Source organism: Lactuca serriola, chromosome 2 (genome assembly GCF_051521515.1).
Source record: "Lactuca serriola cultivar US96UC23 chromosome 2, Lser_US96UC23_V15, whole genome shotgun sequence".
Lineage (NCBI taxonomy): Eukaryota > Viridiplantae > Streptophyta > Magnoliopsida > Asterales > Asteraceae > Lactuca > Lactuca serriola.
In genome coordinates, this window is record NC_136409.1 from 217242442 (window position 1) to 217258982 (window position 16541).

Sequence of the window (16541 nt, forward strand, 5' to 3'; positions counted from 1 at the left end):
TTCGAATAATTCGATTATTCTTAATAAATTCAATTATTCTGGAAGTCAAAACATGCAAATGTTAAACACAAGAATAATACTAATCCCATATGGCCTCAAACCTTTGAGTATAAATAAAACACCTTTTATTTATCACCATATCGATTACTCATTATTTGTCGTTTCGGATAATCAACTTCTTACTTGAATTACAACACTTGTCCCATGCTCCTAACATGTACACAATGTTTACCTATGGTTCTCACTTTGTGAAATAGATTGCATTGAACACATTTCCAATCATACTCATTTCACAACTCCAAATCCTTTTCCATAAGTGAAAGAATATCAAATTCTTGCTACTTATAGAATATGCTAGATTCTAACATTTTATGCAATGATCCTTTCATAATGTCACTGCACCAAAGTCACAAAGACTATTGCCAATGATATTACAAAGTCCTCTAACGGAGATTGTTACAAGACAATTCCTTAGATATGATGTCTCTCACTCAAAGTACATTCCTTTGAACATCTTTTGCATAAAAGTTTCTAATCTAGACATAGATTTTCAATATTCAATTCCCAATATGGATACATTTCCATATTTTCCATATGAAAACTTATTCTTAATAGAATCTTGTCTATTCATAATAATGTCGATATGGTCCATCCAATATGGAAACATTTCCACATTTTCCATATGACAACTCATTCTTAATAGAATCTTTTCTATTCATAATAATGTTCATATGGTCCATTCAATACCATGCTTCCAACTACTCACAAGCGACCAATCCTTGTCAAACTTTGGATTGTCCTTTGATAGTTGTTAATTATTTTAGTCAAAACCAATTCTAATCCCTTTTCCCTCTAAATGTGCTCGACATTTGGAAAATTTTAGAATGGTCAAACATTAAAGCATTTGCAATCGATCCTATACTCGAAGCGTATGGGACATGACGCATAATGTTTTATTTGCTATGTTCTCAAAATTCGAATTGTGAAGAGGAATGCCGTAATCATAATCGAAATTTTAAGAACACACTATGTACCCTTGACTAAATTTATTAACATTTCTCAACCTAATCCTTTAGATTTGAAATGAAGCATAATATTCTCTCCCTTAATTATAGCAAAACAACCTTTCAACTCTTACAACTTTGCAAAGTATGACTCTTGTTTTCTATAATTAATATTGCTAACCTTGCAATACTTTCCTTAATAATCATTCAATCATAACATTTATGCTCCCACTATCATGATGATTATTATAAACATAACACTTATGCTCCCACTAGCTTCGACATGTATTCAGAAACAATTTAACTTTCAGAAAAACAATGCTTATTGAATTTCTTAAGTTCATCTTTCTAATGCTTAGTGCTTTGATAATCTTTTATCAAGGCTTCTTGAACTTATACACCTTTGCCTTAGATAGTTCATATGTGTGTCTAAACAATTGCCAAACCTCACAATTCAAATTATGGAAAGGGATACCGTAACCATAATCGAATTCGAGAATGCAATTTTACAATCACTATCTTCTTAAAATCTTTCTTAGTGAAAGCATTTCATCACAATCATTTTCATGAAGGAGGAAATCTTATGACACTTAGATTTAAATGGTGTATTTGTTTCTATCCATGTGAATTTGTCAAAACCAAAGTTTACAACAAATTCAAACTCATATGGATCGAACTTTCTTAATCTCGATTTCTTGCCTTATGGTAGCATAGCTGCCCACCACATCTTCCAAGTAGTTAAGCAGCTCACCTTTTCTTATCAATGTACTTTCCATTGATCAAGGTCCTTGCCTTTTATGCATTCAAATGAGAACTCATAGAATTCACATGCATAATTAACTTAATTGGAACAGCACAGAAACAAAATAATGTCAACACGATAGGTTGTAAACCTCAACTCGTGTGCTAGTGATGATCGGTAAGGTTTATTTGATTTGTTCTTGAAACCTTTCAAGACCATTAAGACTCCCACTGACTCCTTGACATATAAGATTCTCTTGTCAATAACCATTTCTTGACAAACAAATATTCAAGAGTTAGTGTAGCTTTTATCAAAACTCTTCATAAATTGGTCCTAGTTGGTCTTTGTCTTATCCAAGACATCACAACTTTCCACATTTGATGAATGTTACAAACCTTCTTAATACTTTTCACTCAATGTCACAATCTTAACTGTAACGCCCGCAAATCTGGGCTAGACAAATTTGAGGCAATAGGGGTCGAAAACGACTTTTCGACAAAAGATTATTTAGAATACATAATCTTAACCAAGTTGTAGAGTATGTTACAAGGTTTTCGTACATATAAAGAACGCCGAAAACCGAGTTATAACGAAGAAGTTATGACCCGTTGAAGTTTCGCGACGGAACCGACACGATACCGGGAAACGTAAATAGTGAATTTATGATAGAGCGAGATTTAGCCTTAGCGATCTAAACGAAAGTCGTAGAATATGTTAAACTAAGAACATCAATAAAAAGAACGCCCAAATCTGACTTCGTATGAGGAAGTTATGATTGTTCTAAGATTTAGCATAGCAGTGCACAGCCCGAAATCTGAATTTTAGATCGGTCAATTTTTAGCCGACGGGATCTAAATGAAAGTTGTAGTACTCGTAAATACCAACGCGTGGATATAAAGAACGTCGATAATAGAGCTCGTATGCAAAAGTTATGGATGAAGCTTAGTCCCTACTTTTCGAGCGCGGCGAATTCGATACAGTTTCGTAAATACGAGATAAAATGAGAATTAGCCAACGAGGTCTAAATGAGAGTTGAAGATCTCGTTAATAGGAACTCAACGGTAAAAAGACAGACAAAAATGGAGCTCGTATGCGAAAGTTATGGACGAAGCTTAGTCCCTACTTTTCGAGCGCGGCGAATTCGATACAGTTTTGTAAATCCGAGATAGAATGAGAATTAGCCAACGAGGTCTAAATGAAAGTTGAAGATCTCATTAATAGGAACTCAACGGTAAAAAGACAGACAAAAACGGAGCTCGTATGCAAAAGTTACGGACGAAGCTTAGAGACTACTTTACTATAAAACTCCTATAAATACAAGGGTAAACTCCTCATATTTTCTTCACACCATAAGCCTCTCTTTCTCTCTCTAACTTCTCTCTAGCCTCCCTAAACCCCTCCCAAGTCTACGGAACCTCCCTAGCACGAGAAGAAAGCCCCGGAGCGCCCGACGGCTCCGAGAAGAAAAGCTTTCGGCTTGGAAACGCTGCTCCAGCGAAGCCCGGTTTTTAATAAAAACTCGCTGTAAGTGAGCTACGCCTATACTATATTTAATATAGATTTTATTTAATTATAGTAACATTATTAGGACCTTAAAATAATTATTTGGGCTATTATTATGAGTTATATTGAGTGTTATTTAACGCTTATATAATAGTAATAATAGCTAGACTATTAATTAGTCGTGGTTAACGTTAAAAACTAAACCCTAGTGGTATTGATACTAGGTTTTGTCGAGGAAAATTGTTTTGAGATAACGAAGTGCTGTCTGAGTTCGGAATCACCACCTAATCAGGTGAGTGCATGGTCTCTTTCATCTTACACAAAGATATGAAGTATTTTAATATAAATTACGTGTTATGTGTGCATATTGTCTGAATACTTGTTGTCTATGCTGGTGAAAGATTTTTATACATGTTTTAAATGATGTAAACTGTATAAAGTATTTTATATCTACAAAATATGTTGGGTAAAACATGGGTAGATGAATGATGATGGATAAAAGCTGAAATAGAGGAACATTAGTAGTACGGACCTAGTGCCCTATAGGTATACATTGGCAGCAGTGGACCTAGTACCCTATAGATGAGCACTGGCAGCTGCGCCACAACCCGTAGATGATTTAGATCTACGGTAAACGTCCTAGCAGCTGCGCTATAAGGATAGTATCGGCAGCTGCGCCTAATAGGGAGCCTTATGACCATGACATTAGTGTTTAAAGGTCAATACCGGCAGAAGCGCCTCATAGAAAATGTCCTAATTCTGGCAGCTGAGCCTAAGTGACAATATTAGCAGCTGCGCTTGACCAATGTGTCATTGGCAACAATGGACTTCATGTTGTTTCCTTAGGATGATCCTTAGGAATGAATGAATGAGAAATAGCTGATTCTTAGGGTAGATCCTTAAGAATAAAGAAGATAATGGGGATGGGTAATTGGGTTGATTGTTTGATTGTTTAAACATAATAATTATATTATTGTGGGTTGAAAACCCTATGTACTCACCAGGTTTCCCAACCTAACCCACTCAGTTTATTTATATCACAGGTGTTGATATGAAGTGACATTACACTGAGAGATTTAAAGAGATGTAGATCACTAGTGTAAATAATTGTAAGTTCTGTTTATGCTTATGTTTCTGTATTAACGATGACATCCCAAACGTTTTAAAATGAAATAAATACGTTTCTTCGAAAATGTTTTAATAACGTATTTACCATGTTTTTCTGGGAACAAATTCCGCAACATTTTTATAAAATGAAGTACTCTGATTTTTATAAAGCATAAACAACATCGGTCTTTTCTGGCCGTGAAAATGGGGATGTCACATTAACTTTAAGACTTGTTATTGGAACGAAGTATGATTGACTTCTTGATTTAACCATTTCTTCAATCCTTGATTCCTCTTCTTAAACATACAATTGTACTAAGACTCACTTAGAGGATCAATTGAGATATGGTTCTTAATCATTAAGACCTATCATAAAGCATAAAAGGTACTCTCCCTTCTTCTTAGAATGGAGAAACTTTTATCTTTCTGCCTACTTGATTCTTCTTATTCGTTCTACTATTGATTTAAACATTTTCAATCAATTCAGAATTACACTTAATCTTGTAAGTATAATCATATTTACTAAACCTTTAGTAAATCATGACAAATATCTTTGTTACTCTTATGGTGGACTTGATCAACACGCGACTTTGTGTATTCGATCTCCAAGTCCTTCACTTGACACTTTGTCAATGAATTGGTCTAATTTCCAAATATAAAATTTCTCATTCATCGTGCAACCAAGTTGCATGATTCCAAGTTTCTGTCCAATTGAAACTTGGGCGATGAGAAACTCTCCCTATTTGGTAAATTCCCGACTTTCCATAAATAACATAATAAGAACCAAATCCATTATCAATTTTTTATATACGCCATTGCAAGGATAAATAAATAATATAAAATCAAAATTTATTTTATTGCGGAAAAATTTGTCCTTAAAATGCAATTTATTGAAAAACTATGCTAATACATCTTTCTTAGCAATCTAATTCTAACTCTAAGTAGTAGCTCAAGAATCTAATCTTCGAGAAATGTGATCGAAATCCATTCCTTCACGGTTAGATTTTGCTCACTTCTTCCCTTAAGCTTCCTTTCTTTTCTTCGATCTTACAAAACATCAATTGTAATCTTATCACATTATGTATTAAGAATCTAGAATAGAAGCTTAAAAGAGTTAGTTAATGGATTTTACCTATATTAGAGCCATACGTTTCGACTCTCCCATCTCTTAGATCTCTTAGGTAAATAGGGCAGCTTCGTCTCCAATGCCCTTTCTCTTGGCAATAAAAGCAGATTGACTCTCTTGGAACAGGACATGGAACTACTTCAGACATTGCCTTTCTCTTATGATCAAACTTTTCGATCATATCATGTCTTTCGTTGCCATTGTCTATATCCATAGAGGTCTTGAAGACAGATTCACCAATCAACTTTGCTTTTCTATTGCGCCAAACCATTGTTGATTCAGCAGCAATAAGCATATAGGTGAGATCTATAAGGGTCACGTCGCGGTTCATCATATAGTACTCTCTTACGAACTCACTATATGAGTTAGGAAGTGACTGAAGAACCCAATCAACAGCCATTTCCTCACAGACAACGGATCCCAACATTCTTAACCTATCAATGTGTGACTTCATCCCTAGGACGTGTGCACACACCGACTTTCCTTCTTTATGTTTACTTGCCAAAAGGTCTTGAGTGATCTTGAACTTTTCAAGCCTTTGAACTTGTGGGTTAGGGAGAATAATTTGAGGAGGATGAGGAAGTGAAGTATGATCTCTTGTTCCTCGATCGAATCGTGGAATATCATCTTCATGTGGAATGCTTGTTCCACGGGATTTGGGAAAACCATAGTTGTCGAACTTTGACATCTACAATACGGGAGAAAATGAATTCAAGTTAGTTGATTGAATGAGTCCTTAGCAAATCACCCAAATGAGATACTAAGGCTAGGACCCAACACAATATTCTACAACTCGGGAGAGGGATGCCGTAACCCAAATTGCAGAACATTTGAAAGTAAGTGAATAACGATTCACTAATTTCCACCACGAAAAACGAAAAAGAATTTAAGTTTTAAATCTATGAAAACTCCTAGATCCTTTGAGATTCATTGAACTTTCAATGGCATGTTTAAATCTCGATATGCCCATCTTTCCCTCTATCTTATTTTTATGATGTTATGTTATTGATATGTGCTCTATATGTATATGTATGCATTAGGATCGTTCCATGTGAACGGCCTCCCAGTTTAGGTGTTATTTGATTCGGGTGCATCCCGATCATTCGTTTCCCTTGCGCTTAGCAAGAAGTTTCATGAGCCATCAGGCGAGTTAGGTTGCCCTTTGGAGGTGGAGATTGCTGATGATCGATCGGTGCGGGCATCGATGGTATTTCGAGACTGCGTGCTGCGTTTGTTCGAGGAGCGCTACTTGGTAGATTTGGTTCCCATACCGTTGCGTGGGAACAAGGTGATTATAGGCATGGATTGGCTGAGCCCTAATGGGGCTGTGATAGATTGCGCGCAGCAGCTAGTGCGGGTCAGGACCCCAAGCGGGGGAGAGTTAGTGATTCATGGTGAGAGGCCCCAGTATGGACCCGTTGTATGTTCAGCAGCGAGGGCTAGGCACTACCTTCAGCACGGATGCGCAGGATATGTCGCGTATATGATGGATACCCGGGAGGTGGGTAAGGCGACAGTGAGCGAGGTTCCGGTGGTCCGAGACTTTGCAGATGTTTTCCCAGAGGAGCTTCCTAGGATACCTCCGGAGCGACAGGTGGAGTTCAGGATTGACCTTGTTCCTGGTGCGGCTCCGACAGTGAGCGAGGTTCCGGTGGCCCGAGCAGCAGGCTGCATTTGAGACGCTGAGACAGAGATTGTGCGAGGCGCCAATCTTAGCCCTGCCAGAGGGCGTGGAGGATTTTGTGGTTTATTGTGATGCATCCATTTCTGGGTTGGGCGCGGTACTGATGCAGAGGGGGCATGTTATTGCCTACGCTTCGAGGCAGATCAAGGCTCACGAGGCGAACTACCCGACGCATGATTTGGAGTTGGGGGCGGTGGTTTTTGCCCTCAAGATTTGGCGACATTACCTCTACGGGGTTCGATGTACCATCTACACGGACCACACGAGTTTGAGGTGCCTCATGGATCAGCCAAATCTGAACATGAGGCAGCGTCGGTGGTTGGATGTGGTGAAGGATTATGATTGCGAGATCCTTTACCACCCGGGGAAGGCCAACGTGGTGGCCGATGTGCTCAGCCGCAAGGCGGCGCCAATCAGGGACGTCTGCTTGAGGATGACCGTGGTGACTCCCCTGTTGGAGCAAATTCGGGAGGCTCAGCAGAAGGCTATCAAGGAGGAACATCGGAAGAGCGAGCGTGTGGTGGGTCAGGTTTCCTCCTTTGACTATGATAGCCGAGGATTATTGACTTTACACCGTAGGGTATGGGTGCCGTATCACGGGGGTGTGCGCCAGACTTTGATGGAGGAGGCGCACAAGTCCCGATTCTCTATTCATCCCGGGGCGACGAAGATGTATAGGGATCTTCGTCTGGATTACTGGTGGCCCTGCATGAAGCGGGATGTGGCATGGTACGTCGAACGGTGTTTGACCTGCAGGAAGGTCAAGGCCGAACATCAGAGACCGCATGGCAAGATGCAGCCGTTGGATATTCCACTGTGGAAATGGGAAGATCTCACGATGGATTTTATCACGAAGCTTCCCAGGACCGCACATGGAGTGGATTCGATTTGGGTCATCGTGGATAGATTGACCAAGAGTGCTCATTTTATTCCGATTCAAGAGAGCATATCGGCCGAGAAATTGGCCGACATCTATATCAGGGAGATTGTGGCACGACATGGGGTGCCAGTATCGGTGATCTCGGACAGGGATGTGCGTTTTACTTCCAGATTTTGGAAGAGATTCCATGACGAGTTGGGCACTCGTCTGCATTTTAGCACTGCCTTTCACCCGCAGACGGATGGTCAGAGCGAGCGGACCATCCAGACTCTGGAGGATATGCTGCGGGCGTGCGTGCTAGACTTCGGTGGTAGCTGGGATACCTATCTTCCCCTGGCCGAGTTCTCCTACAACAACAGTTATCACGCGAGTATCGACCGCTCTCCCTTCGAGATGTTGTACGGACGGAGGTGCATGACCCCGATATGCTGGGGTGAAGTTGGCCAGAGGGTCATGGGGAGCACCGAAGTGGTGCTCAAGACGACCGAGAGGATCCAGCAGGTCCGGAGCAGGCTTCAGACTGCTCAGAGTCGGCAGAAAAGTTACGCCGACAAGCGTCGATCCGACTTGGAGTTTCGAGTCGGGGATATGGTTCTCCTGAAGGTGTCGCCTTGGAAAGGCGTCATCCGATTCAGGAAGCGGGGCAAGTTGGGCCCGAGGTTCATCGGACCGTTCAGGGTTGTAGCCCGGGTGGGCAAGGTGGCGTATAGGTTGGATCTGCCAGCCGAGCTCAGCCAGATCCACAGCACTTTCCATGTCTCTCAGCTGCGAAAGTGCTTAGTGGACGATTCAGCAGTAGTGCCGTTGGAGGATATTCAGGTTGATGACAGCCTGAATTACATCGAGCGCCCAGTCGCAATCCTCGACAGGAAGTCGAAGGATTTAAGGAACAAGAGGGTGGAGCTAGTGAAGGTGCAATGTCAGCTCCGCAAGGGTTCGGAGTGGACTTGGGAGCCGGTGGACGAGATGATGGAGCACTATCCCGAGCTGTTTCAGGATCGAGCAGCAGACTTCGAGGACGAAGTCTAAAATAAGTGGGGGAGATTTGTAGCACCTGATTCCTGGTATGTATTCGTGATTATTAAATCTCTTTATTTTGCACAATTAGCCTTGGACTCGGCGAGTTGAGGGACTGACTCGCCGAGTAGAAGCGGGACTAGACGCGGGATCTACTCGGTCTTCTCGGCGAGTAGGTCCGATGGACTCGGCGAGTAGACCCTGTTTGGACTTAAACCCTAACCCGGTGTTTGCACCCTATTTAATCGATCTAACCCAGCCTCCACTTCCCTTAGCACTCCCAAAGACCTGTAGAACGAAACCCTAGCCTCCTTTGTGTCCTTATGGGTGATTGTTAACATTTTGAAGGTGATTTGGGGCTTAGGAGAAGAAGTAGAAGATTGAAGAGTGCAAGAAGGGAAGGAGATCCGGAATCTACTCTGTGAAAGGCCTCCATTCAGGTAGAAAAGACCCTAACTTGATCTTTAGCTCGTTAGTCCCCTTTTGTCCCTAAGAAAAGAGGTTTTAAGCCCTAAAAACCTAAATCTCTATGTGTTTATGGCTAATGTTCTGCAAGAACTTCGGATGTGGACCTTTTGGACTTCATAGTAGCATAAAGTCTGTGTGGTTGAGGTAGTGGAAGTCCCCAATGAGCATATGACCTCTTGTATAGCTTGGAAGTGCATGTTTGAGCTCATAGGGCCATGCATGCACGTAAAGTTTACAACTTTACGTGGTAAATGAACCCTAGGACCATGGATCTGTGGTCTGGAAGTGTTGCATGTCCTAGATCTGGCCTACTCAGGAAGTGGATCGAAGGACTCGGCGAGTTCTATGAAGATGGTCGTCGACTCGGCGAGTTGGATGAACAAACTCGGCGAGTCCTATGAAGATTGCCTGGAACTCGCCGAGTAGTTCTTCAAACTCGGCGAGTAATATGAACATCCACAGAACATGAGGGGTTTAAGCGTCAAAGGCTCAACCCTTCGTACCTGTGCATGGAATTAACTGTATAACGTAGTCCCGAAACCCCCAAACCCTCGAATGGGGTGTTTTGGTGTGGATTGGAAGCAAGCAGAGGACCTGCTCGAGGAACTCGGCGAGTTGCTCGCAGGACTCGGCGAGTTGGTACTCGAGTCGGCCCCAAAGTCCCGGATAGCGAGTCAGGGGTGACTCAGTGAGTGAAAGAGGGACCTGGTGAGTGGGACTGGATCAGCGAGAGATGGACTCGGCGAGTTGCTCTTTGGACTCGGCAAGTCCAGTCAACTGGAAGTTGACTTTGACCCGGTCTTTGACTTGGTGAGGGGTAGAAGGGTCATTTTACCCTAAGAACATCTAGCGTGTTTGACTGATCGTTTTGTGGGAATTACAGTCGAGGGACGTTAGCAGCAGCAGCAGTAGACAGCCAGTTCCCACACCGACCAACAGCCTATTCGAGGTGAGCTACCTTCCAGTAGCGGTGGGTCTAAGGCCACAATGCCGACCCACCAGTAGGAGACGTATGATAGATGATTGTCTTTGTGATATCATCTAGGTTGCTACTACCTGATATGTTATATGCTAGCATGATATGTTGTATGTGATAGTAGTCGAGTTCGGTTGTTAGGACCGAAGGGTAGTCAGACACCCCAGATACGTCTGACAGTATGTGATGATATGTTTGCATGCTGGCTTGTTATGTTATATGCGATAGAGGTAGTATGAGGGGACCAGTCCCTGTGTTCGGTTGTCAGGACCGAAGGGTAGTTCAGGCACCCCAGATATGTCTGATAGTATGTTTATGATATGATATATGTGATAGTAGCAGTAGGGGGTGGAATAGTCCCCGAGGGTCGGTTGTTAGGACCGACGGGTGGTCAGCACCCCAGAATGGCTTGACATGGGTAGTCAGCACCCCAGAATGGCTTGACACGGGTAGGACGGCACCCCAGAACGGCCGTACCGGGTAGTCAGGCACCCCAGAATAGCCTGGCAGTATGCGTGTTAATTGTTTGTATGATATGTGGTACGATGGGGGAACTCACTAAGCTTTGTGCTTACAGTTTATAGTTTTGGTTTCAGGTACCTCTTCGTCGAAGGGGAAGGAGCCGGCGCGGTAACGGCACATCATGCACACACACGGATTTCCGCACTTACGAGATTCTCTGGGATTTATACTCTGATATTATGATGATTGTATGATTTGATTTTTAGACATGGCTTACGTTTTGTTATGGTTTGATCAAACAATGTTTTTAACAATTAATGTTTCTCTAAAGTAATGTTTTTAAAATGAAATTTTTGGACGTGAAATTTGGGTCGTTACAATCGACACTCCTGCCTCGCTCCAACATCGTCTTCATCGTTCATCTTCTCCCATCAGCACCGCCGTCCGCCGCCGCCTCCTCTATGATCGCAGGCAACAGAAAACGCCTCCTCTCCCATCGCAGACGAACAACAACGCAGCGAACAAGTTTGCTTTCTTTTTTCTTCGTTTTTTTCCCGGTTCTAACATCAAATTGATGATTAATCTTGCTTGAAAACTCTCTAATGTACTGAAATATGTGGTTTAATTTTGCTGAAATTGCTTCTTGTTGTATGAATTTGTTGTTGGATATTGGAAATCCGAAAATATAGTTGAAAATAGATTTTCCTATGTAAACTTCTTATTAAATGTTGCTGGAAATCATATTCCTTGTGTATTTTGCTGGAAATTTCATGAGATTGCTGAAAATCAAGTTTTTTTGTTGCTAAAAATCAAGTTTTTTGTTGTTGAAAATATGAAAATAGTGCTGAAAATCATATTCCTTGTATATTTTGCAAGTAGTTTCATAAGATTGCTGAAAATCAAGTTTTTTGTTACTGAAAATCAAATTTGTTGTTGCTGAAAATAAGAATATAGTACTGAAAATGTGAAAATAATTTCTAGAAATTCCATAACATTGCTGAAAATTTCAATTTTGATGTTGAAAGACCCTTTTAAGTTGCAAATTGTGAATGTTGTTTATTCTTGCTGAAAAGTCTATAATCTAGTCAAATTTGTTGATTCTTTTTGCTGAAAATTGTTGTTTTTTCTTAAATTTGATGTTAGATGTTGCAGAAAATGTTGTGAATTGTTGTTTAATATTGCTGTGAAAATTGTTGTTGAAATCAAGTTTTTTTCTTGATTAAAATATGAAAAATTGTGCTGGAAATATGAAATATTGCTGTGAATGTTGTGATTTTTGTTGAAAATACTTTTTACAATACCTTATAAAATCTTATTTGTCTATGATATATTGGTTATTGTAAAACCATTTTTTTATTGTATGACTAATTTAATTGAATGCATTTTATTTTCAGTGTTGTATGATTATTATTATTAAAATTTTGTTGTTGAAAAATCATTTGAAGTTTGTAAAATAATTTTATTTAAAATTCAGTTTATTTTAGCAGCTTGCAAACGTTAAAAAACAAACAGTGTTCTTATTGTAGACTGCAGACGTTTGGTTCACCTCTTCTGCTGCAGAGGTTTGCAGATGTGGCCCGCAGACTGCATACATTTTAGCTTAAGAAAAACAAACAGCACCTAAGACTTAGTGTTTTATACGTTTAGGTCTTTTAGAAATGCTAAGGCGAAGTGTTGTCATAACTCTGAATCACTCATTTTTGTCAGGTGAGTATATATTTACTTTCAATAAAATAAAATCAACTCTTGTATTGATCTAATAAATCTGAAAATATATAGAAAAAAAAAGGTAGAAATGTCCCTAAATAAGAGATCCAAACTTTATTAAAACTAGAAAAATAAGACCAAACAACATGGACAAAATGTATAAGATACTCTTTTATTACCCATATACACGCCGTTCTAAAATAAATTACCAATACACAAAATATTGTGAGAATAACCCCAGTGCACTTTTCGATGCGAAGGGTACAACATACTCGTCTTTCTCAAAAATTAAGAATTCAGCTCTTCTCGGTATACTTTACCAATTTCAGAAGAGGAACAAGGAGAAGACCGAGAGATTCTTTGCAAAATCGCCATTGATGATGACTTGGTTTTCATTTTTAATCGTCTGTCTAATAATTCTGCATGCAGATCCTACTTTCTCGATCTCACTCCGATTTTTCAGTTCCAACTTACCAGCCGAAACCGGACATTCGCTATTAGGCGACGCTCACTTCGTCGATGGTGGACATGCTGTTCAACTCAGTCGAACAACGCCTCTAAGCTTTGGTATTATGTTACACAGCACGCCTTACAAATTCAGTTCTTCGACGTCGTTTTCCTCAAACTTCACGTTCGAGATCGGTAATGGCGTTGCGCTGGTAATCATTCCCGCTGATTTTCCTTCTAAATTTGCCAGGAACATGTCGTTTGGGCTCCAGGATGTAAATCGATTTTTCGGTATCGAGTTTGATGTAAATGTGTGTAAAATTTCATCTTCTAGGGTTAGCAACGTTTCGAAAAATAATAATGTTTTGAAGAGCGGAGTGAATTTAACGTCCTGGGTTAATTACTTTGCGATATCAAATCAGCTAGATGTTAGGGTAAGCAAATCAGGTGATTCGAGGCCTGTTGAGCCACTGATTTCGCATCACATAAATTTGGGGGAAATGTTGAATGGAAAAGAGGTTTTATTAGGTCTGGCATCAATTAACGAAAAACCTGAGCAGATTACAACTGTGTACTCATGGACCTCTGATATTAAAGATATTCCAAAATGGATGCATTCAATTCCGGTTTTTCCGCTGGATTCTTCAACACAACACCATGATGTGAAAACTTATAAGAAAAAAGTTAGTTTTCTTTCAGGGTTCATAGTTGCTACAGGCTGTGGAGCATTGGCAGCTTTGGCTTTGTTCTTCGTGTGGGCGTTTGTTGCTGATAAGCAGAAAGCTCAAGGGGAGCCTTCTGTGCACCCTGTTGATTTCAAATATGAAAAGATTGGTGTTCTTGAAGCCAACAACACTTCAGAAAGTGCTATGAAGTAGAGAGATGATGATGATCTGGTATGTTAACTCATCTTTGTTGTCTATTAGGTTCTGATTATGTAAATCTTGAATGTGGGGTTCAAAGTTTTGCTCATCTGGGAATCCGCAAACATATTTGAATTTCTGGCTGTTATGAACATTGTGCCATTTGATTAGTAAACTGTTAGGGCTCTAATGATATTTGTATTGCAATTTAAAATCATGTTTAAGTATGGAGTTTTTTTTCCTGGATTAAATGGGTGCAAGCAGATGTTCAACTGTTCTAAAAAAATGAGTGCAAGCAGATATCTCTAATTTCCAGGAAGTCTTTAAGGATTAATAAGCAATGGTAGCCATCAGAAGGGTAAATGAGTAATTTACTTTGGACAAGGACCAAATACACAATGAAATATGGCCATAAGAACGATATTTGCAATTTTTTTTGGTCAAGGGGATAAACCTCTAAGTTTTTGCTAAAGACAGGGACCAAATTTGCAGTTTACTCTTATTTTCTTATTTTGACATAGCAAATTTGAGAGTACATGGCTAATATGATGTGGATGCAGTTGTAAAAAATATTAAAGTTTGAAACTGTTCTATAAATTTTTTGACTTGTAAAAAATATTACATTTAGATTTTAGACATCATGTGTGGATAATGACATGTTATAAAAATCTGTGAACTTATGTCATATTTCTTATAATTCAAAATAGTAGATTACTTTAAGTCACAATATGTATATTTTCAAGGTGCAATGCCCTAATAAAAAGTGTTATGAAAGTATGATACTATAGTAATAAAGGAAGAGGATTGTAAATGTTTGGTGGTGGTGGCGGAGGAGGTGAGGGCGATGGCGATGGTAGAGGCCGAGGTAGTAGTGATGGTGGAGGAAAAAGAAATCACATTTGGATTACAACTTCGAAAATGTCTTCCAAAATTGGATTACAAGCAGTCTTTTTTCTCAAACGTTTTTCCGTATGATAAGGGGTCAAAAAGACATTTTGCCAAAAAACAAACACCACCTTAGTGTAATGACTAAGAAACTATTTGAGTCCTAAATCTACACCTTTTGTCCATGGTATGAATTGTACATATCCATCAACTCATGATAACAACGATAGACCAAAACCCTTTGGTGAGTAAGAAACTACTATTATTTTTATACAAAACACATTATCTAAACAAATGCTATAAACTAGTAACGAAATACATGTTTTTATTTATAAAATACCAATATTTTGTGAGCATGAAATTTCAATTGATTACCTTTTGATATTTTTTTATGCTTTGTGAAAGTTAAATATTTAATTAGTTAGTCATCAACATTAACCTAAAACAATTAAATAACTAATCGAAGATTGCTTTGAATATTAGGCCATCCAACACGGGGGACACGTCAAGCGGTGATATTTCTCTCCACCTCACAACCATCTACTTCTACACCATTGTTGGTATACTTGCAATGATCATGTTGAATATAAAGAAAAGAGAGGAAGTGAGAAGAATAGAAGATGAGAGAGCTGATCGGATGTGATCTTTCATTGTATACACCACATATGCCAACGATCATGACGCCACAACACAGCACCCCCTTGAGTGGTGTGCATTGTCATGGTGAGCATGTCATGTGGCCACAACAACCTCTCATCTTAAGTATATCGAATGACCTTACTAACAACATATCATAAGACAGATATGTGAAATACGGAAGAGTCAAAACGTGATAATGAATTGGAAACCTATTCATAACTTTGTTTTTGTGTTTAAAAAAAATCTCTCTTTTTGTGCTAACAAAATATTTCATTTACCTCTTTATTAACCCCTCTCCCAAAATTTTGAAAATAATTGTTCAAAAATATCACTAGTTATGAAAATGCTAACCATTTTGAACGTTGAAACTATTGCCAAAAGAAAAAACTAGAACTATATCCGAATAATCGATACAAATAAAACGACTCAAGCACCCTTTTTTTTTTATTCAATTGGAAATTGAATAAGTATCCTCATGTCATTTGGCATGCACTGATATGTACATAGATATGTTGTCAAGAACCCTATTTTAAAAAATGTGAGCATAATTTTTTTAGTAAGTACATCATTACATAAACAAATGGCTAATAACATTTTCTAAAAACATGTAAAACAAATAACTATTTATAAGAAATTGATTTTGAATATAAAAATAAATTATTTATAAATTTAAATAAATAAACAGAAAGAACTACCAAAATTATGTTCAATAACTATGATAAATTATTTCCAAATAGTCATTTAATTTTGTAAATAATAAATAGCTAATATTTTTGTAAAAGAAAATACAAAAATATATTTTCATTGTTGTTAGGGAAATGTGCAAAAAAATCCTTATATTTTGGTTTTATTAACAAAAAAGTCATTTATGATTTTTCTTTTTCCTTTTCTTTTGGAATTTAATTTGTGAAACTGTAAACACTTGTAAAATAACTCTTGTATTCGGTTGGTGTCGGTTTTATGGGTTAAATTGTAAAAATAAATAAATAAATAAATAAAATAAAAAATATGGATGGTTTTTTCATTAATAA

At 38.8% G+C, this 16541-nt stretch overlaps 1 protein-coding gene across 1 annotated transcript; it reads left to right on the forward strand.

Annotated features, from left to right (window-relative positions):
- Positions 1-12822: 12822 nt before the first annotated feature.
- On the forward strand, positions 12823-14001 carry LOC145090063 (putative L-type lectin-domain containing receptor kinase S.7). Its single transcript, XM_079028414.1, has one exon. The coding sequence runs from the start codon at positions 12823-12825 to the stop codon at positions 13999-14001; it is 1179 nt and encodes a 392-aa protein (XP_078884540.1).
- The last annotated feature ends 2540 nt before the right edge of the window (positions 14002-16541 follow it).

Excerpts from the sequence above, each read along its gene's own strand:
- LOC145090063 (XM_079028414.1), top strand. The coding sequence starts at position 12,823 with ATGGACAAAATGTATAAGATACTCTTTTATTACCCATATACACGCCGT.